The sequence below is a fragment of the Cibotium barometz genome, chromosome 11 (genome assembly GCF_041138505.1).
Source record: "Cibotium barometz isolate CiBa-2024 chromosome 11, ASM4113850v1, whole genome shotgun sequence".
Classification (NCBI taxonomy): Eukaryota; Viridiplantae; Streptophyta; class Polypodiopsida; order Cyatheales; family Cibotiaceae; genus Cibotium; species Cibotium barometz.
Window position 1 is genome coordinate 32,701,584 of NC_141056.1, and position 23,830 is coordinate 32,725,413.

Consider the following 23,830-nt stretch of genomic DNA (forward strand, 5'->3'; position numbering starts at 1 on the left):
TTGTTTTGGAGCACTCTAGCTCTAGTTTATTTGTTTAATTGTCTGGACTGCAATTGGATAGGTGACTGCTAGTCTACCGCACTTTGGTTTCTACCAGAGGCCGGTTTCACTATGAACCATACATAACCACAATATCCAATGTGACTAGTACACATATTATAGAGGTCCCATAAGCAGATGTACTATCAGCTGTCAGTACCTTCGGGTGAGACAAGCTGCACCAAGCGACCTCTAGATGACATCTGAGCCTGTCTGTATCAAGGGAGCAAAGGTGCTACCCCCCTCTTGAGCATCAAGCAATGCTCCAGACCTATGCTCTGCTGAACCTGAAATGAGCCGTAGCAAGAGTGGGCTCCAACTCAAAGGCATCAAGATAAAGGTGCAATACCTGACGTGAATCTACTAAGTCGCCCTCCTCCATCCACTTCGCATCCATCGGTGAATAGTTCTAGCGATGGGAAACTTTACCTCGTACCTTTCTTTCCTTATGTGCCAGTATCTGCTCGGGAATAAGAACCTCATCAAGTTCCTCCACTTCCGGCTGAGCCTCATCTGATACATCCTCAGGCACATCCCCACGGAAAGGTCTAAGTAGACTCACATGAAATGCATTGTGAATCCTCCAGTGATCTGGTAGCTTCAAACGATAGGCCACCTCACCGATCTTTTCCAATACCTGAAAAGGTCCATAATAGCGCATGCTCAACTTAGGTAATAAGCGCTCTTTACCCTTCATCTTCTTGGACCTAGCTTTCTCAAATCGCAAAAGAACCCAATCACCCAATGCAAACTCTAATGCACGCCTGTGACGGTCTACTGCCTTCTTTTGCTTTTGTTGAGTTCTTCGGAGTGCCAACTTAACTCTCCTATAAGCTTCATCCATGTTCTCCACATACTGGTCAGCCTGAAAGATCTTATCCTTTGTGCACAAAATGGGTGGTACCTTTTTACCTCCTTCCAAGATCTCAAAAGGCGCCTTGCCCGTCGAGGTATGGATGGTGTTGTTATAAGTGGACTCCACCAAAGGAAGATACTTTTTCCATTGTTGCTTGTGCTCTGACACATAGCACTTGAGAAGATCTAATACTGTGGAATTAGCCTCTTCCAACTGCCCATCTGTCTGTGGATGAAACGATGATGAAAACTTGAGAGTTGTACCCATGTTGTCAAACAACCCTCTCCAAAATAAACTCGTCATCCGTGGATCACGTCCACTAATGATAGACGAAGGCATGCCATGATACTTGAAGATGTTCGCCATGAACAACTTCACCATGTGATCAACTTTGATCTTCTTACGCACGGGAATGAAATGAGCTTGCTTACTGAACCTGCATATGATAGTCCAAATGCCATCATTCCCCGTTTGTGTCCTCGAAAGATCAAATATAAAATCTGTGGCAATGCTCGCCCATGGTCTATCTGGAATAGGTAAAGGCTGAAGTAACCCTAGTGTCTTCTGACGGTCAAACTTCACCTTCTGACATATGATGCATTGCCTAACAAAAGCATCAACATCCCTTCTCAAGGTCGGCCAATAAAAGAAAGCCTCCACTGCTTTTACTGTGGCGTCAATGCCTCTACGACCTACATACGGTGGAGCATGACTTTCAATCATAACCTTGAGTCGTAACTGCCTGGTAGCACACAGTCTACCATGCATCGATAAGAAGCCATCTCTGAGAGTATAATGATCATGCTGCTGACCCTCAGACATCTGATCATAGACCCTGCTAAAATCCTCATCCTGGGCATACTGCTCTTTCATCTCATCAAGCTCATGATGATAAGCAAGTGAAACTACTGAGACCTGTGGCTAGCGTGACAAAGCATCTGCCACAACATTCTTTTTGCCTTCCACATGTACAATCTGAAAGTGAAACATAGACAAAAAGTTGGCCCATGTCATATGCTTCTCATAAAGTTTAGTTTGCATGAGGAAATAACGCAAGGTCTGATGATCTGTCTGCACAGTGAAATCAGCCCCAAGCAAATAGTGTTTCCATGTAGAAAGAGCATGAATTACAGCCAACATCTCTTTCTCATAGACCTGTAAATGCTTCTCGGCATTCTGTAATATATGACTCTCATAGGCTATAACATGTCCTTCTTGCATGAGAACTATCCCAATGCTGTTCCCACATGCATCACATTGGACAACAAAAGCCTTTCGGAGATCCGGTAGTACCAATACGGGATCCAAAGTAAGCTTTTCTTTAAGCTTTTTAAAGGCTGCAATTTCCCAATCAGCCTATCAAAACGTAGTTCCCTTCTTTGTTAAAGCATGAAGGGGCGAAGCAATCTCAGCAAAATACCATATGTCCGCCTGTAATAGGAACACAATCCCAAAAAGCTGAGTACATCATGCACGGTCCTCAAATCTGGCCAATTGAGAATTGCTTCTACTTTCAAAGGATCCATACGGACTCCATCTTTAGACACGATGTGTCCCAAGAAGTGTATTTCTTCCAAGAAGAACTCACTCTTCTTGCCATTTATGACCAACCTATGCTTCCGGAGTTCTTTAAACACTATGGCCAAATGCTCCCTATGCTCCTCCTCTGAGCGTGAATGCATAATCATGTCCTCAAAGAATGTGCCCACAAACGCTCTTGGAGGCTGGAAAATCCTGTTCATCATCCTGTTAAAGGTGGCGGGAGCATATGTCAAGCCAAAGGGCATGACCAAGAACTCATATAGCCCAAAGGTGATCCGAAATGTTGTCTTATGCACATCCTTGGGTCTAATGCGTATCTGATGATACCCGCTTTTCAAGTCTATCCGACTAAAGACTGTGGAGCCCTGTAAGCGGTCCAATATGTCATCGATTCTCGGAATAAGGAATCGATTCTTGATGGTGTTCTTGTTTAGTGCCCTGTAATCTATACACATGCGCCAAGAACCATCTTTCTTTTGCACTAAGAGCACAGGTGAGCAAAAGGGTGATGAGCTAGGCTGAATCAACCCCTTTTTCAACAACTCCTGTACCTGGCTCATAATTTCCTCTTGTTGGGCTGCACTAACACGGTATGGCGGTCTATTTGGTGGGGTACTCCCCGGAATAAGATCAATAGCATGATCAATGGCATGATCTTATGGCCTTTCCGAAGGAAGTTCTCCTGGCAATGACTCGGAAAAGAAATCTTGGTACTCACATAGGAAATCAGTCCTGTCTTTATCTAACATAGACAAATTAGATTGAGATTCATCATCTTTTGCATCCTTTACAAAAACCAAGTACACAGAAAGATGCTTTTTCATTATTGATGTAATGGCCGAAGACGATACAATAGGAACAGATTCCCCTTTAAGCTTTACATCCAAAATATGCTCTTTCCCTCTATGAGTCAAACTAATCTTCCTGTTGTACGTATCCACCACCGCATGTACTCTATGGCACCATGGCATACCCAACAAAACATCACACCCATCAAGTGGCATGATATAGAGTTCCTCACTATCCGCATAACCTTGCACATGAAGCCTCAACTTCCCAATAATAGAGGTAACGGGTTCTGCATACCCAGGACAAGCCATATTAGCCTCATACAAAGGCCCCATCTCCTCTGCACGGATCCCCAATCTGCCAGCCAAATCTGGTGAGATAAAGTTGGCTCTAGCACTTGTGTCAAAGAAAATCAAAGCATTCTGATCTCTAACTTTGCCCCATTCTCTGCACAACTCAGTCTCCTCACCACTTGGCTGTTCCCCAACAAGATCAGAAACTAACCCTGCAGAAGGCTTTGCCTTCTTAGACTTGGGCTCCCCTTTAGTGTCAAAGACCTTATTGGACTTACGCTTGGGACAATTGAAAGACGTATGTCCCTCTTCGGTACATAAAAAGCATTTCTTGGCATCCAACAAAGCCTGCTTCTCCTCAGGAGTTCTCTTATGCCGCTTCTCTGCAGGCATTGTTGCATCTCGAGATGCATGCCTTTACTTCTTAGTTTTCTTGCCAATGCTTTTGCTACCCTTAAATCTAGTTGAAACCCCAGTGAGTAACGCATTTGCCGTCACGGCATTCTCTATCATCTGCGACATATTTGTTACTCAGGTCTTAATGCAATAGTCACGCACTTCCTTGGGCAATCCACAACAATACTTCTCAACCTGCTCAGACAGTGGCACTGCACGATAACAAGTAACTGGGAGTAAATCTACCCAAAACTTCTTGTTATAATCCTCAAGATTCTCACATTTCGATGCATCCAACTTATTCCATGCTATCATTACATCCACCTCAAATGTAGATGTGAGCCACACGGAAGAGAACACCTGTTTAAACTGTACCCAAGTAGATGGTGTTATGCGCTACAAAAGAAGAGTGGACCACCACTGCAATGCATTGCCCTTGAGAAAAGTCGCAGCTTTTCTCACTTTCGAGGATTCTGTGTAATTTCCACTAGAAAAAGCAGCATCAAACTGGTGTAAAAAGGTAAGAGCCTTGAGCCTGTCTTTGGCCCCACTGAATGTGTCAAATTTCACTGCAGCTCCCCCTTCCTTATAATCCTTTGCCTTACCCATAGGTGTTAGATTATCGTAAGGAAGTGGCTTCACAAGATTACTACCCCCTGCATTCATGCCCATACTAGGGTCAACATTGCCAGTTTCCACACCTTGCATACCATGCAATCCTGCTGATCCTCCCATGTTTCCAAGCATACCACTATGCATACCGGGCTACATGCCCCCATACATGTTTCCTTGCATTCCGGGCTGCATGCCCCCTACATATTCCCTTGCATTCCGGGCTTCATACCACCATACATGTTGCCTTGCATGCCAGGCTGAAAACTAGCTCCAAAATTCCCTTGCATTCCTATGCCTCCTTGAGGGTAACCCCCAGTCATAGATTGGAACACGGAACCACCGCCAAAATAGCCTAGATGCATCGATTGCTGCGAAATAGGTGGCTACCCGAAAAAGGAACTTTGTGGGTTTGCACCATAAGTGTTCTGCATGTTGGAAACTGTCCAAAAGCAGGATCCTATGGGAAGGCACCACTATTGCCCTGAGGTGGGTTCCTACAACGCACCTTCTTCTTCTTCTTCTTAGGCTCAAAAGGGGCCCTCATAAATTCAACAAACTTCTCATTTTGTGTGAGCTGCATAAGCACATCCACTGCCCCTGCCGAACGGGCTTTGAATTGGGCATCATCTTCCTCTTTACTTGGCATATCTTCTGGCTGCATTACATCCTCATAACGTGCATCTTCTGCAACCTGTTCTCCTACAAGTACATCCTCATAACGTGCAACATGTTCTCCTACAAGTACATCCTCAAACTCAATCCTCTCAGGAGTGGTCTCCTGCTATTCCTCATCATCATAGTCATAGTCATCCTCATAGTCATAGTCATCCTCAAACTCAATCCTCTCAGGAGTGGTCTCCTGCTATTCCTCATCATCATAGTCATAGTCATCCTCATAGTCTGACATCTTGCTGACATTTTCAGCAACGACTTTCCTCGAGACAACCACGAGCTCACCACCTTAGAAAAGTTGGTGATGGTCCCAGCAACGGAACCTTGAAACTGGCCTCTAGTAGAAACCAAAGTGTAGTAAACTAGCAGTCACCCAAACACAGTTGTAATTCAGCAAATAAGACAGATAAAAAGGGAGCTAGAGTGCTCCTACACAAAAAGAACAACGACACCTGTTGGCCCCAAAGCTTGGCTCCCCTTTCGGTATTTCTTTATTCACATTCAATGGAAGAGTTTAACTGAATACATCATGGCCACTCATGGCTTATATATATGCATGTCCAATCTGCCAATCCTCTGGACCTCTTAGCATAGAGGTTACGAATAGCCCTGTGCCCCCAAACACCACCCTGTTATTCACCTCTAATCAGCCAAGATAGTACATCCATGAGGCCTTGAATACGCATCTAACTGGCCCATGCACATAGCCAAAAACCATCCATACATCAGCCCGTAAACTCTTCCAAATCAGTCCAAAAACTTGCCTTGTTTCCACCCTCTGAACTACCAAACCCTTCCTCTCACAAAGGGCCACAGGAGCACCCCCAAAACAGTCTCGAACTAGTGGAAAGAGGGACTCGGTTGTGCACCTTCTGCAGTCCCACCTTCTCACAAAGAGAGAGAGAGAGAGAGAGAGAGAGAGAGAGAGAGAGAAACCTGCAGACCTTGTGTCACTTTCCCCCAAAGGGAGAGAAGAGAGAAAATAGAGACTGGTCGTCCCCACGTGTGCACCTCTACTTCTACTGTCTGCTCCTTCAAAGACAAAGCGAGGGCGGGAGAAAACTCTGTTCAGTCCCGCGTCTTCTGCCTTGTAGTCACCTTCCATGAGAGAGAGAGAGAGAGAGAGAGAGAGAGAGAGAGAGAGAAAGAAAGATTTTATTAACGTCTTCCAAAAGACCGAACTCGGACTATGAGACAAATCAATGTACCTGTGTGGGGTATCCTCTGTCATCCCAACAAAATGAAAAAGTACTGAACTAAACCAGCCAGTCCTCAGCTTTTCCACAACTCAAAGCTCCTACGTGGAGTTGCCATCCAGCCGCTTGCCTTCCAAAGAGCGAAAAAGCACCACACGTGCAGCTGCAACCCCAATTGCTCCAAAAAGAGTCCTCTCCCAAAAATAACGTAGCCTTCCCCTAAAAAGGGCCACGATTCCTAAAAGGAGATATTCCATTGGTTAAAAGGTTTTTTAAACCTTTGTACCCTTGTCCCCTCCACACATGGGGTTTTATTAGTTTTTAAAACCTTTGTCCCCTTTTCCCAATTGTGAACATTAAAAAAAAAATATGTCTTGCACACCGACCACCATGCTCACACTTATGCTGCATAAATTCACAGGGTCATGACATAAATATTCAAGAACAAGCTCTTTGGGCTTCTCCTCGGGGGAGAATGCCAATTTATCCATATACAACCATATAATTCCATAGGGCTATTATCCAAAACCCCTTGCCATCAGTCCTTGCTTGTGCATATACCCTGGGCAGCCCAAGACAAGGTAACGCAAAGGGAAAGGTGCTGAATTGAAGGCGACTTGCTGTGAGCACAGAAAACGCAGCCAGTACGGATTAATGCAAGTACAAGGTGCTGTCCAGACTGTACTGCGTAGGTGGCATGTTTGTCCTCCTTCACGGGTACTCTGCAGAGGTCCCGTCAATGGTCTTGGTGCCGATTTGCAGCCAATAGTCAGTCCATTACACATTCAGCAATACAAGCAAATACACCTTCACGATGGGGGCCCTTCAAAGGATTACTTGCGACCCAACACTATGTACTCTCTCCCGCTTCTCTCTCTTTCATATGTGCATATCTGAATCGTCAAGTCTATGTGCTGAATCTGTCCTCTAATCATTACGATTCATCTCCAAGTCTTCCGCATGCAACAAGTGATGAGGCATCACGTGATCCTAGTAGAGGTGTGGTAGATATTGACATTTAGGCTTGTCAAAGTCACGCAGCAGCACGCACACCACCTTAGTGCACTAAGCAACGTCGGTGGCTGGGGTCCCATCTCCTAGCTGTTGCTCCCTCCCAACAAGGTGCCACCACACCCTATATATGGCTCTTCGACTTCCCATGCTCTTGCATATGGGATAATCCACCACAACTTCTAGTCATGCGATAACCCAAGAGTAGCTATGAGAATTGCCACCTCCAACACCCTCCTTCAATTCAAGCACCTCGATCAAACAAAGGTTAGGACCACCCAGGACCACACAAGCAGAGCTTTGATACCATGTCAAAGTCACGCAACAGCAGCACGCACACCACCCTAGGGCACTGAGCAACGTCGGTGGCTAGGCTCCCATCTCCTAGCCGTTGCTCCCCCCAAAAAACCCGGCCGGTGGAGATATCTATGACAAGGTGCCACCACACCCTATATATGGCTCTTCAACTTCCCATGCTCTTGCATATGGGATAATCCACCACAACTTCTAGTCATGTGATAACCCGAGAGTAGCTATGAGAATTGCCACCTCCAAAGCATACGATACCACCACATATGCCTTCTACCAAATATGATGCCAAGTGTCCTCAATAGGTGTCAAGAAGAATGGCGGAGATGCTGCTTGAAAGAGAAGTTCAATAGGCAAGGTCACACCTCCTTGAGCCATGAAGTGAAGGCCGGAATGCATGGACAAGAGCCAAAGGGGAGTTCAGAATACACGACCACGAGCTCCAAAGCCAACAGGCGGAAGGCGATGTTGCTCGACTGAAGGTGGCATGGAGCTGGCTGCGACGGCGTAGTCCTAGAGCGCGCCGGTGGAGCAGCAAGTTGACAAGCGCAAACCTCAGGCGTGGACTCGAGTAGAAGTCGGGCATCGGGCAGTGCAGGACGACCATCCCGATGTCAAGGTGTGGTGATAGTGCGGGTGTCTCCGGAGGAACGAGCAGGCAGGGCAGAGGTGCAAGGGCGTGGTAGTCAACGAAAGAGCTCGTGGGTGATTGGATGGGTTGGCCCGACATGGGCTACGGCGGGAACACACAGAGATGGACGGCTACATGTGCATTGACGGCAGAAACCAGGAGCCACGGAAACCACAACCACCTGGGTACTCGAACAGATCGTGGAGCCTCCTGCCGTTGCGGGGTTCTACTCCAGCTCTGGGCTCAACCTCCTGTACTGACTGAGGTTGATCAACTGGAACAATAGTCTGGGAATCATCATCAGACTCTTCTGGATATCCATGTGGCGGCTCCTCCACAGTGGATACTGGAACAAGCTCATCAAAGACCACATCCCAGCTGACAACAATCTCATTCCTCTCTTGATCATACAATCTGTATCCCTTGGAAAGAGAATTATACCCCACAAATATAAGCTTGCGGGATTTGGAGTCAAGCTTCCCCCTCTGCTTCTTTGGAATATGTACATACGCATCACTCAAAACACGGAAGTGCGAGACATCAGGTTTCTTGCCAACGTATGCCTCAAACGGAGTCATATTAGGTACTGCAGTCGTTGGAGACCGGTTGAGGGTATGGATAGCCGTTGCCATAGCCTCTCCCCAAAGTGGACGAGGAAGACCACGATGCTCCAGCATGGTCCTCGCCATCTCCACCACAGTCCTCTGGCCAGTTCCCTCTTGATGCCATGATTTGCACAAAATCTGAGAAATACATTCGAGGAGAATTCACCCCCTTTGTCAGCCCTGAGAGTCTTTACCTGAAATCTAGACACTTTTTCCACCATCACGTGCCAATCTTTGAACCGTGCAAAAGCTTGGTCCTTCTGTGAAAGAAAGTAGACCCACGTGAATCTGGTACAGTCATCAACAAGCACCATAAAATAGAGAGATCCTCCCAATGATGGTGTCTGCTGAGGTCCACACAAGTCAGTGTGAATCAACTCCAATGGTTTTGAAGCCCGCCTGGAAGCCTGCTTCGGAAAGGATTCCCTGTGCTGCTTACCACGTATGCAAGAACTGCAACGTCCTTGCCTGCTGCCAACACCCGGCAAGCCAACCACCATCTGGTCTCGGAAAGCTCGCCGCAGTGCATCCACATTTAAGTGGCCAAAACGAAAGTGCCACAGATCTCCAACCTGAGAACCTGTCAATGAGGAGAGTGTAGAGAGCTTGTAGATACCATTCTCCACACCGCCTTCCCAAACAACCTGGCCAGTCTCACGGTCCCGTAGAGCAACTGAATCCTCCTCAAATTCCACCCGAAAGCCAGTCTTGCATACTTCATGCACTGACAGAAGATGAAAACCAAGAGCAGGGACGTAAAGAACACGAGAGGCATATAATATTATTAGGCCTTTAAGTCATCAAAGGTTTAAAAACCTTAGAACTTTATAAAAATCTCTTTTGTCCCGTTTCACACTTGGGCTAGCCACTAACATGGGTAGCTGATGCCTGTCCACACTATGCGTCCCATGCCCGTGCCCACCTGCTTGTTGTCCAGAGAAAAAAACACAAGCTCGTAACATACCCCCCTCTTGAAAAATAGCAAGCGTCCTCGATTGCACTCAATAACACAGTAAGGCATCCAATGAAGAAAGAGTCCCCATGTGACCAAAGCAATGCCCCTCCAGTGCATCTGGGTGATGAAACAATCATCCTGAACAATAAGGTCACACTGTCACATCAAAGTGACTAGCAACTCTTGCTTGTTCCTTCAAAACCTGCAACAAAAGTCTAAAATCAAGTGGAAACACGTAATCTGTGTTAGCCAAAAACAAAACCATGCATCATTCAACATATGACAAACATATGCATGACACATATATGCATTCGCAAACAATATGCTCCTCAAGATGCTCTACCCACTCCAAAATAACAGTCTCAGGGTTGCTCGCAAGCCTTACGCCCATGGGTATCCCTGTAGGACCCACGATTGAAGGTACAACATGAGCATATGAAAGCACTCAATGCATCTAAACTATACATCCACTAAGGACTTTCCACATATGTCCCTCTTGATGCTTTACACACCCTACTTATGGCCATCCCTCAGGAGCCACACTCAGTGATACACCATGAACATGGTAAAGTACCTGATGTATCATATCAACATACATGCATCTCATCCTGACACATCCAGAGTATTACCCAATGTATTCTCAAGGATACCAGAATCCAATGGCACCAGAATACCATAATACCTCATAAAGTGTATAAATACATGCACAAATAGAGTTCAATCCATATATGAACCAAACCAACTCTAGGACTGCTCACAAGACTTATGCTCTCCATAGAGTCTCGAAGTGTTAGCTCAGGTTGCCTCAGCCTTTGAGCTCAACCAAACCATGCCATTCCAAAGGAGACCAACTCCACAAATAGCATCATCTCAATATCCAATTGACCGATCTTGTGGTCAAGAACAGCCAGAACCATATGACAAAGATCAATGTCCCAATCTTTTCCTCAGTCATACCTTAGTTCCAAAGGCAAAAACCATCCATAGTTGTAGTTATAGTTCATGGTGCGGCCGACTGTGAACCATACCTAACTTTACCATCTCATGTGACTAGTACACAATATCATAGAAGTCCCATAAGCAGATGTACTGTCAGCCTCAGTACCTTGGGTGAATACAAAGATGTCACCAAGCGACTTCTAGATGAAAAACTGAGCTTGTCTATAACAAGGGAGCGGAGGTGCTACCCCCCTCTTGAGCATCAGGCAATGCTCCAGACCCATGCTCTGCTGAACCTGAATGAGTCGTCGCAAGAGTCGGCTCCAACTCAAAGGTGTGAAGGTAAAGCTGCAATACCTAAGGTGAATCTGCTAAGTCACCCTCCTCCATCCACTTTGCATCCATCAGTGAATAGTTCTTGAACTTCACAAGATAGCGACGGGAAACTTTACCTTGTACCTTTCTTTCCTTACGTGCCAATATCTGCTCTGGAATAAGAACCTCATTAAGTCCCTCCGCTTCCATCTGAGCCTCGTCTGATACATCCACAGGCACCCAAAACCTGCTTGCACTCCACCCAAGTGGTAAGCACAAGTCCCTAATGAAGCCTAGTAGATCACCACTGCTAAACATAGAAAGAAGCTGCCTTCCGAAACCATGAAGCCTCCGTGAGGATACCACTAATGACCAAGTGTCGAAAGCCATAGCCTTCAACCCATCTCTTGTACCATAACTCTTCAACTGCTTTGTTCCTGGCTGACTACTTCCTGTCCTTGGTGTCTTTTCTCCTGAGCTTCATCTTTAGCTTTTGCTCTTCACCTCGTATAGGCAAAGACACAAATAAGAACTCAGCTATTACAGCAAAGCATTCTATATAGAAGGCACACCTGTACGACACCTCCCTGCTTGAAAAGGTCTTCTCCATCTCAACCATGGATCTCACAACCCTTTCCCAAACAGCAGTAGGGTTGTACCAAACCATATGTCCTTCCTATAGTCACAGCCTGCATGTAACCTCCAGAAAACTATAACCTGTTCACATGAATCTAGAGACATGCTTTTCTCACGAAACCAAAGACCTGTATCTAATAAACCATAGACCTGTGTCCATAAACCATAGGCCTATATCCCCAATACCAAAGTCCTGTCTCCTCATGAAAGACCAATGTCCTGTTTCCATAACAGATAAATCCTCATATGCATCATCCAATCACGATGCCAAAAACTCAGAGAGAGAAAGATAGAGGATGTGTCAAGCCATCCCTGAATACACTTAAGTCCAAGATGAAGAGCAACACACATCTCTTCCAAGAACATCATCCTGTGCATATGCAGCTTGATCCTCTGTATCCCAATCTCGTAAACAAAACCTACTTGCGAAGAAAGAGAGAGACTCCTTGGTTGTTGGCCCCTCCATGCCTCCTTCAGCTCACCTTCTTTCAAGAGAGAGAGAGAGAGATCCACGCTGACTGCTTCCACACAAGCCACCTGGCGTAGAGAGTCTCCCATCTGACCCTCGTCTGTCTGCCATATTTCTGCAGAAAAACTCTTGCCTGACGCCTGCCTAGCTGCTGCCCATCTGGTTGCCTGCTAGGCTGCTTGGCTGCCCTATACTGCCCATTGTTGCTGCCCAGCTGTAATCCATACATAGCAATGATAACACCTGGTGACAGCAGCAGTACTCAGCGGCAACGGCAACGGCAGCGGCGGCAGAGGCGACGCGGCGTACCTGGCGGTGGCGCGGTGGCTCTAGCAGCGGCGGCTCTGGCAGCGGCACGGTGGCTCTGACAGCGGCGGCGGTTCTGACGGCAGCGCCCGACTGTACCAGCGGCGGTGGCACGACATTGTACCCGACGGCGCCCGACTGTACCGGCGGCGGCGGCGCAGCTCTGTACCCAGCGGCAGCGCCGGACTGCACCCGACGGCGACGCCTATACCAGCGGCGGCAGTTCCGACACCTGGCGACGGCGCGACAACTCTGGCAGCGGCGGTACCTGTACCAGCGACAGTGCCCGACTGTACCCAGCGACGGCGCCCGACTGTACCTGACAGCGGCACACCAGCAGTAGCTGGTGGCAGCTGCTATACCCGGTGGCAGCGGTACCCAACTACAGCGACGACAGCATACCCATGCAGCCACGCCATGACCACACCCTCCAATCCACCACCTTCCCTTAAATAAAGAAGATACATTTTTTTTTTAAAAACGCCAAAAGCAAGGTTTTCAAAAACGCATGCTTATTAAATAATATTATTAGGCCTTTAAGTCATCAAAGGTTTAAAAACCTTAGAACTTTATAAAAATCTCTTTTGTTCCCTTTCACACTTCGGCTGGCCACTAACATGGGTTTCCTTTTCACATTCAGCTGATGCATGTCCACACTGTGCGTCCCATGCCCGTGCCCACCAGCTTGTTGTCTAGAGGGAAAAACACAGGCTCGTAACAGCCAGCCTCATGACTGGGTCCCTCCAGTCGGCCAGCCAAGGAAATCATCCACGACCCCAACAGAGCAGGTCGGCCAGCCTCATATGCAAATGAGTGCAGTCGGCCAGCTTCAGTTGATCTTGCCACCATATGGCAGCCACCCACAACATGGAAAAATGGCGAAAACATACGGGGAGTGAGGAAAAATGAGAAAACACCTATACAGGGCGGGCACACCCACAACAGAGGCCCTGGTGTCTGATAAAGACAGGAGATGACTTCTAACATCCTCCCCCGCGCTACCCCGCCTCCCTCCTCTGTGTTTCTGCCAACCTTCGTCCTCTCCCTCCCTCCCCAATCTAGCACACTGCCCCCTCTGAGCGCTGCCTTTCGTCGCCTGCTTCGATAGCCTCCTGTGCGCCCCACCTCCAGCCCTCCTACACCCTATGAGCCCCCGTTTTCCACCCATCTACCCCCTCTCCGCCTCTTGTGCGCCCTCGCCTCTGTTTCATCCAGCATCTTCCTTCAATTCCCTCCATCCTCCCACCTTCCCCATCGCCCGCTGCCTCCTCGCCCTCTGCCTCCCTTGCTATGTGCAACAAACCCCCCCCCCCCCATTGCACCTCTTTTTGCTCTCTCCCCTACTCGTCCACCCACTCCTTTCCACCTCCTCGCTACCTGGATCTCCTCCTTTCCACCCACCTCTTCCCCCTTTGTTGTCTGCTAGCCCCGCATTCCACCTGCCCTCGATTTCTTCGCCAACCTCCTCCCGTCGTCCTGATCCTCTTCATCTCCCTGAGGCCTATCACCCTCTGCCCCCTTTGTCAAGTGTTTTCAGCTTTTGGGCAGGTTTTTTCTTCGGCGTGTTGGCGTCTTCTCATCCCCAGGAGGACTCCATGGCATCCGCTTCATCATCCCTAACCGAGCCACATCGTTGCCTTTCCTTTTCTGAAGTAGAACTCCAACTCCTCACTTCGACAATCACCTCCTTGGAGACCTCCACCCTGGTTTGCAAGATTGTGGGTAGCCACCCGACACGTGGACTGCTCAGGGATCTTTTGCAGCCTCATCGGTGAGCTTGGCAAGATTATTGATATTTATCCTTTCAGGCGTGGCGTGGATGCTACTACCAGGTTGATTTTGAATCGCCTGCAGCATTGGATAGAGTCATGCAGCTCAACGCCCCATCGCACTACATATGGCCCAAGCCTTCTTTGCAAGGTGGCAGCACTACTTCGACCCAGCATCCTAAAAGAATGGGTACAATGCTGAGATACCCACTCAGAAATGCTACAAGAACTATACAACACTGTATATGGATAGCAAGCATAAAGGAGAAAAGAAGATCACTGCTGAATATCACCAGAAAAGGTAGTACATCATGTGGAGCAGCATGAGGGAGGTCCCGTAGATGCTGCCTATCACTACAGAAGCTGAAAAAGAGATAATAATGATGCTAAGCCAAGCCACCTATATATATGTGGGAGAGGAGCTAGTCGGCCAACTGTAGCAGGCCAACAGCTTGGCTATAGCAAAGAAATGCTAGAAATGCCTAAAAAATACCAGAAAAATGGTAGAATAATTGCTAAATAATCTCTGCTAAGATATGCTAATGCAGCGCTTCATATGGAGCCAGATACAAGCATGAATATGCATGGGAAAGTCAATCTGGGGATGAAATAATTTCCAACACCTCCTCTTCACGCGGCCAGATAGGTGGACCAACTCCGGGACGCTGCAAAAAATCCTCCAAAGAGTCTGAAGGAACAACCTCCTCATAAAAGGCACAAAGCTCGCGAAGATATGGTACATCTGAATACCCAGAAGTTTTCCAGAAGAAGCCACGAGAAGATCGAGAAGATATCGAAGACGAAACAACAGAATCAATCTGGAGAGAGAAGCCCTCAGAAGATGGAACCATAGATGGCTCCGAAAAATGTGGTACCTCCTTGCATCTGCAACAAGTATCGGGACCGAAGTAGAATCCTCCTCTGAAGAAGAAGGAAATGAAACAACCACTGGAACAAACTGATCATCAGTGATAGCTGAATTTGCCAGGTTCGAAGTAGGAACAGGATCCAAGATAGCGGAAGATGCCACCTCTGAACATAAGAAGGAGAAGTAACTGCCAAGAGAGAAGCCGCCAAAGTAGGAAGCTCCAGAATATGTGAGGATATCTCAACAAAATCATCCACCTGCTCTATAGAAGAACCATTATCCTCCTCTAAAAGAGAGGAGAGAAAATCTACAATAATAGCATCAGCATGAAATAGCACAAGAGAAGGAAGATACTCATCCAAAGGGATTAGAGGAACTAATAAGGTCTCTATCAAAAACTCCTGTAAATATTCCTCTAGGGCACTGACTTTTGAATCAGAAGTCTCCTGTGTGACCACCAGGATGGACTCATCTTGCTCCTGTGAAGATGAAAGAACAGGGGGATCATAGACAGCAAGAAAAGCCATCTTAGCATGAGACTTCGTACTCTCCTCTGTAGTTGGTATCTGAGCCATCTGTTGTGGGTGAAGTGTCTGAGCCATCAGAGGAGGACTCCTATTTTGCTTTAGCTTTGGCTTTAGCTTTGCGGGAAGTAGCCTGTCAGGCAAAACATTTGGCCTCTGAATGACTATGTCGGCCACAAAACTCACAAGAATCCTTCATCCTGGAACCCTTGATGCTGTTAGAATTGTCAGAATCGTCGTCGTCAGAAGATGACTTTGGGGTGACTTTTTGCTTGTTGTTGTTGGAGTTCCCTTTTCCTTTGCCCTTGCCCTTGTTAGAGGCAACAAAAGCAAACTCCGACTTGCCTTTTCCGCAAAGCATCCACTTGTCGTGGAGATAACTCACGACTTCCTCAAAAGGGGGGAGAGGATCACGGAAATAAATATTATCCCTGAAAGAATCAAAGGAAGCAGGCAGCTTACCAAGAAGTTTATGGATGGGATTGTTGATGGTGCTCCCGTACTCCTCAAGTTGCAGCTTGATACGGGAGAACTCTCCAATCTTCTCAATCAAGTTATCTGACTCAGTGATGGTAAGCTTCTCTAGATCTGACTCCAATTTGGCAATCTTCACTGTCGAAACTCTCCCAAACCTCCTCTGGATCTCTGTCCACATCTGATGAGCATTACTCTGGGAGGAGACAAACTGTGCCTGTATGGATGGAGTCATGCAATGGATGATGATAAGACGAGCCCGAGCATCCAATATGCTTTGCAAAGCAAGGTCCACCAAATGAGGTGTGGAGATAGCCATCCACACACCGGCTCCTTCCAGCAACAACTGAGTGTAGAAAGACCAAGTATGACGGTTGGTTGCTGTAAGCTTCATGGAGTCACTGACTTGGGGAGGGTTGTAGGATGGTATGTGGGCAGGGGTGGGAGCAAGACCTGGATGAGAGAAACTCAAAAAGGAAAGATTGGGAATAGGAACCACCTGTGGAGTGGCGGGAGCAGGGGATCCAGGTTGTGATGGAGTGGGAGAAGAGATAGGAGAAGGAATGGCTGTAGAGAAGGGGTCTCCTGAAGCCATGTCTGTTGAAAAAAAAAACAAAGTACCTCCTCTCAAGCTGTGCACATCAAGAGAAAGAAGAAAGAAAGGGAAGGGAGGGTGGGAATCTGAAAATAGAAGAAGCAAACTATCTCAGAGTTCCTATCCTCAGCACCTATGAAGAGGGTTTCAGCTAATAACAGTAAAATTGCAGAAAACGCAGAAGCTATGCAGAAAACGCAGCCTACAATAGCAAGAAATTGCAGCACTTGAGGCAGTCCAGCAGCTCCACTGTAAAATGCAGGTTACTGATGAAGAAACGCAGCAGTAAACAGCTCCTATATGCTGTAAACAGTCAACAGCAGCATGGGAAAAGAAACGCAGGTCCCTGTAGATGTTTCCCGCTCTGATACCATGAAAGAATGGGTACAATGCTGAGATACCCACTCAGAAATGCTGCAAGAACTGTACAACACTGTATATGGATAGCAAGCATAAAGGAGAAAAGATCACTGCTGAATATCACCAGAAAAGGTAGTACATCATGTGGAGCAGCATGAGGGAGGTCCCATAGATGCTGCCTATCATTGCAGAAGCTGAAAAAGAAATAATAATGATGCTAAGCCAAGCCACCTATATATATGTGGGAGAGGAGCTGGTCGGCCAGCTGTAGCAGGCCAACAGCTTGGCTATAGCAAAGAGATGCTATAAATGCCTTAAAAATACCAGAAAAATGGTAGAAAAAATGCTAAATAATCTCTACTAAGATATGCTAATGCAGGGCTTCATATGGAGCCACATACAAGCATGAATATGCATGGGAAAGTCCATCTGGGGATGAAATAATTTCCAACACATCCAACCCTCTGGCTAGCGTCTCAGGCTTTCCCATCACAATCTTCTTTCCTAGCCTCAAGAAGGAATATCTTCCCCTCCTTCCGATGATAGGTGGTGTTATTGGGAGAGTGATCAAATCCCGCCTCAGTTCTCGCTCGGATGGTAGGATTCCCTCTCTTTGCATCTGCATAGCCTCTCCGAAGAAAGTCCCACATGCCATATCGCTTCCGTGCCTCCGTGGGGCTCCTGTTTTGCAGAGTGTCGAGTACTCTGGCCTCCCCAGGCAATGCTTCATTTGTCGTCAGGTGGGACACCTTGCCAGAGCTCGTCCCCGTTGTCAATCGAGGAGAGCATCACCAATGCCTCCCCCCCCCCCCCCCCCCCCGCCCCCCCCAAGTTCTTAGCTCAGCTCCTCACCAGGGGGGAGAGGAGATCCCGGCCCCAGGATTCACAGCACCAAGTCCCAACCCCTAAGGCTCTCGGTGTAGAAGAGTGGCACGCTGCCAGTTCGGGGCAGAACCACCATCGGACTTCCACAGCAGAGCGGCACCGTCTAGCACGCCAGTCTAGTGAGCACTTATCACACCAGCCCCCCGACGGTGATGACCCCCCTCCGTGGGGCTCCTGTTTTGCAGAGTGTCGAGTACTCTGGCCTCCCCAGGCAATGCTTCATTTGTCGTCAGGTGGGACACCTTGCCAGAGCTCGTCCCCGTTGTCAATCGAGGAGAGCATCACCAATGCCTCCCCCCCCCCCCCCCCAAGTTCTTAGCTCAGCTCCTCACCAGGGGGGAGAGGAGATCCCGGCCCCAGGATTCACAGCACCAAGTCCCAACCCCTAAGGCTCTCGGTGTAGAAGAGTGGCACGCTGCCAGTTCGGGGCAGAACCACCATCGGACTTCCACAGTAGAGCGGCACCGTCTAGCACGCCAGTCTAGTGAGCACTTATCACACCAGCCCCCCGACGGTGATGACCCCCCTCCCCCCCCCCCCCCAAACAGTCCCACTGCAGGGAACCCCGCGCCCACCCCCCCCCCTTTTTGGAGACCCTTACGTCATCGTGATCCCTCTCGAGGTTTCCAAGTTCCCGTGAGGCCCTCTAACTCAATCTTGCCTTCCAGGTCCATCCGACCTTGTGCACTTGCACAGGGCATTGGTGGTTCAAGCTGTTTCGAAGTCTCAAATAAAAGGGACTTCAGCTTGTCATACCCAATCACGTCCAAAGTCTTGTCCGCGATCAGATACACGTGGTAAAAAGAATTGTTGACGCTCAGAATGATAAGAAGAAGACCCTTCCTGTCGACAACAAGGTTGTAGCGAATGTTGCCAAGGGGAGTTGAATCGGAATTGTGGCGCTCCGTGAGGTGGTCAGTGTCCAAGACTTGCTTCGGTGGATGCGGTGGCACTCTGAGGTGATAGATGACTATAGTGGGCAACGGAAATATAGTGGTGCAAGCTCTGGTGACAAGGGTGATGCGGTACCTGAGGGGTGCACGCTCTGGTGATGAGGGTGCTCCAGTACCTGAAGGTGTGGTGATGTAGACAAACGCAAACCTGCAAAAGAAACTCAAATCCGAGAAACAAAGGATTGTTGTCTCGATGTCATGAGGTGATGATGAGCAAAGAGGGATGCTATCCCAAGTTGATGGGTGATGATGAGCAAAGAGGGCTCCTATCCCAAGTCGATGGGTGATGATGAGCAGAGAGGGTTGCTGACCCAATTCGATGGGTGATGATGAGCAAACAGGGCTACAATCCCAAGGTGTGCTGCAGGTACAAATACTGGAGTTGCAAGCTGCACGAACAACGCAGAAGGTTTGCCAGGCTACTGCTGCTGCAGGGGGTAGAGCTGACAACAAATAGGTATCGGTAGAAGATGCGAGCTAGTGCTGTTGTGTGCAAAGGAAGGAGCCAACGACAGCTGCAGATAAACGATGAGGTCTAGGCTGCTGCCCGCAGAGGTAGACCAGCAGCAGAGCAGATGGTGAATGTTGTTTTATGATGTGTTTTTGTTTGCTGAATTATGAAGCGATTTCTTTTATATGTAATTGGACTACTGGTTGGCCCAGAGAAGGCCATCGGCAAGCAGCAAAAGACAAAAAATCCAATAAAAACCCCCTTTTAGGACTGGTTGTCACACACCCCCTCTCAAACCAAAAGGGAAGCATGAAAGAAAATGAGTTGAAGAGAGAGGATACCAGGGTCCCATCCCACACTGGCACACTGACAGAAGGCATGTATCCCCCTCTGGAAGCAAAGTCTAATAAGTTCCGAGAGAAAGGGCGTGATGTCAAAGGTGTAGAGAGTGAGTAGGTGTAGACAGGTTGGTCTACTCCCAATGAAAGACCTCGAACGGGACTCTCCAATGAGTAAGAAGTCCCATCCTCTCTGTGGTCTAGATCTGAGTAAGGAGAATCAACATCTGGTGAAGTCCCATCCTCCGTGTGGTCCAAATCTAAGTAAGGAGAATCAACATCTGGTGTGACGAAGGTTGGTCTTCCAGAACTATGGGTAGACAATCCATGATGTGTCCTCTCGAGGTCTTCAATCCCTTTGCTCATGATAGCTCTAATACCATGTGTGGACCAAAGGACGAAAGGACCAGATGTACGAGAGATCAAAGCAAATCAACACAGCATGAAATGGATGAATGAGTGTATGTATAATGGTGAATGAAATCCTGTACAAGAGGCCCTCTAGTGTGAGATGACTCTGAGTAGTAGACTGTCGAAGAAGCAAAGATGATGTCGGAGTTGAAGCACGATCGGTGACGAAGGCTCATGTCGAGGATAGCGGTGGCGCTCCGTGAGGTGGTAGATGATTGTAGTGGGCAATAGAAATGTAGTGGTACAGGCTCTGGTGACAAGAGTGATGCGGTACCTGAGGGATGCAGACTCTGGTGACAAGGGTACTACAATACCTAGAGCTGTGGTGATGCAGACAAACGCAAACCTGCAGATGAGTGGACTGCAGGAGAAAAGCAGATCTGAGGAGCAGAGAGGGTTGCTGTCCCAGGCGAATGGTGTGATGTCGTCACAAGGTAGGTGGTGAAGAGCAGAGAGGGCTGCTGTCCTGATGTTGTCAAGTGATGATGAGCAGAGAGAGTTGTTGTCCCAAGTCGATGGGTGATGATGAGTAGAGAGGACTGTTGTCCCAAAGTGTGCTGCAGGTACAGGTACTAGAGCTGCAGGCTACACAAACAATGCAGAAGGTTTACCAAGCTGCTGCTGCTGCTGCTGCTGCTGCTGCTGGGGTAGAGTCGACAATAGATAGGTATGGGCAAAAGACACAAGCTGGTGCTGTTGTGTGTAGAGGAAGGAGCCGACGAAAGCTACAGATAAACGATGAGGTCCAAGCTGCTACAGAGGTAGACCGACAACAATAGATGGTGAATGTTGTTTTATGATGTGTTTTTGTGTTGTGAATTATGAAGTTATTTCTTTTATATGTGGTTGGGCTGCAGGTCGGTCCAGAGAAAGCTGTTGGCTAGCAGCACAAGACAAAAATATCCAATTAAAAACTCATTTTAGGACTAGTTGTCACACATACGCTTATTGTGTTATCCTCCATAGAACTCACGGGCTTTAATTTCCAATTTCTTTGTTTTACTAGCTTGCAAAAGACGATAAGACTCAACTCCTTTTAGGACTAGTTGTCGCACATATGCTTATTGTGTTATCTTCCATAGAACTCACGGGCTTTAAATTCCAATTTCTTTGTTTTACTAGCTTGCAAAAGACAATAAAGAGTCTTAAGATCGTCACCTTCCAACTCAGGGGGAATGGTGTCTTCATTGTTTGATAGCGTTATTGAAGCTATTGGTACAGAACTAGCATGAGAATGATGATCAGTCTGCCACTCTTGGATCTGAGAAGAGAAGCCAGTGTGAGCACGAACGCTTGAAGTTGCTGCTCGAACTGCTACTGCATCTACTACAAAGCCTGCTACCAGTCGGCTGGAGTCAGTAGGTGGGTGAGGCAGAGGCATATTGTGAACTGGAAAGGGGTCGGTTGCAATCTGGGGAGGTTGCTATAGACCACCCCGTATAGGTAGGAAGATCAACTGGAACCGAGAGCATTGGAGCTGGTTTTTGCCAATGAAGAGGGCGCAGAGGGGTTTTTATTTTTTAAAACCATAGGTCCCCATTTGTGCACTTGGAAGTGTGTTGTGCCCATATGATGATGAATTTGCGGGTTTCTTAACATCAAAGTGCCACATTATGAAAATGTATGTACCCGATAATTTAGAAAGACCACACCTGGCACATGCTAAATATTCTGATATGTAGGCGGAACTTGTCTGCATCAAACCGCTTCTTGGGGAAAAATGTGCACATAGGTACCGGCAAGAGGAAGGGCAGGCTGATGAAGAAGCACATGGGCACCAAGCAACAGGCGCAAGCACCAAAAATTGCAGAGAGGGGGGGGGCGGGAGGAGGAGGGGGGGGGGCGGCGCGGGGGTCGCTGAATCGCAATCTGTATGGGGCGGAAGGAAGCGTTTATATAACGTGAGGGCTGGTTATTTATGTGTTTTTAATAAGGCTAAGCTGTACAAGTATTATGGAAAATATTTTTTTTTTTCTAATAAGTAAGAAGTCGTGGCGTCTCTTCACAATTCAGCCTTGATGTGTACATGAAAAGGGAGAAGATGGGTTCCCAAAGGCTTTGATGACTTTAATGGTTGCCTTGTACAGCCTTCCGTCATTTTATTTTATTTTTTGCGTGTAGAAGAGACTATTTGCACCTCAAAAAAACGACATAAGAGACTACTCTAGGGATGTACTACTTAGTCTTTGCGTGTGGGGCAGGTATGTAGTTGGGATATCATATTTCTTGGGAACACTCATCTTTTGTTTGGGAGGACGAGAATTTGTAACCTGCTTTTAATAGTGATTGGAAGTAGGATGGGAGGAGTGACAGTTGTAAAAAGAGATCTTTTGTATATGGTTGTACTTAACCTATAAATATAATTATATTTATGTTCCCAAAAAAAAAAAGACTACTGCATACTTGGGAAAATGGAAAAATCAGGCCAAATTGGACAAAGGGATAAAAATTGGTAGGGGTATTCTTTCCCATTTTTCCATACAACCCTTGCTAAGACTAATTTTAGGGTTAGGGTTGGTTGATTTTCAGGGTTAGAATTTTCTATTTTTTAGGGTTAGGGTTTGGCTGTGGGCATCCTACAAGTTGGAGTTTGTTTGCTTTGATACCACTATTAAGCTTTTAGCTTAATTAACCATAATGAAAGGTCTTTAATACTTAAATACTTAAGTAAATATTCGGGATCCTTCGAATGCAACAAAAAATAGCTTTAATGTAGTGCAGCACAAATATGACTCTCTCTCTCTCTCTCTCTCTCTCTCTCTCTCTCTCTCTCTCGTGCAACACAAACATGATAGAACTCCCAACATGATGAACTAAAATAACCAAAATAACCTTTATTATTTCCTCAATATGGGAGCTACTCAAGGCCTTGCTATATATAACATGAGGATGGCCAGATGGCCCTCCTCTAATAGTCTCACATGTTTCCTATAAGGCAAAGGCTCTAGCACAATGGATTACTTTGGTTTTGGCAACTTAAATCCAATACTTCCCCATCCTCCCCTCACTTGTTCCTAGTCACACCTATCTCTCCTTTACCATATTCCCCAGCACACTACACCCATCTCTCATCACATGAGTTCACTTTCGTCACATTTAGACTCAGTGTATCGTGACCACATCAATCACTAAATCTATGAGCTTGACCCTTGAATCCCGCTCTCTACCCTCACATCACAGTTACCATCCTGCACACTTTCACCCACCAAAGCTCTTTCCCTTGAACGCACTATGCTACCGCCACCAACAAGTCCCTTGTGAATCCATGCCCATGATGATGAGACTGATTAAAGCATCTGCATCCTGCAAGAGCAAGTGGTCAACTATTGCGAAGCACAAAGCACAATGGATTTTATATCGCCTTACTTAATGGCAAGAAGCAATTTTTTTGACAAATGCGAGAATGAATTATGGAAAATTTTCTTAATGAGTACAGAGTCTTGGAGCACTAGCCACACCATCATTGACCCTCTTTATTTGGCACACATATGCACAAAAACTCTATCATGTACCCAACCAACCACCCCTTGCCCCACCATCAAAACCTCGGCCCCACGTCATCAACTCTCTTCACTACATCTAATACCAACCACCCACAAAAACTCAGAGTTTTTTTGGGTTTAATCCT

General features: G+C 47.1%; 1 protein-coding gene across 4 annotated transcripts in view; it reads right to left on the reverse strand.

Annotated features, from left to right (window-relative positions):
* Positions 1-22,032, reverse strand: part of ATG10 (autophagocytosis-associated family protein) — a 78,796-nt gene extending 56,764 nt beyond the window's left edge. Inside the window, exons 1-2 of one of the 4 annotated variants that reach the window (XM_086805176.1) lie at positions 21,855-22,014; positions 21,361-21,463 (exon numbers count right to left, since the gene is read on the reverse strand). In XM_086805176.1, the coding sequence (XP_086661302.1) occupies positions 21,361-21,463; positions 21,855-21,974 (223 nt within the window). In that variant the 5' untranslated portion in view covers positions 21,975-22,014. Of the gene's footprint in view, positions 1-21,360 lie in introns of all 4 variants that reach the window. The other 3 variants (XM_086805179.1, XM_086805177.1, XM_086805180.1) reach the window with 3 other exon arrangements.
* Positions 22,033-23,830: the final 1,798 nt, after the last annotated feature.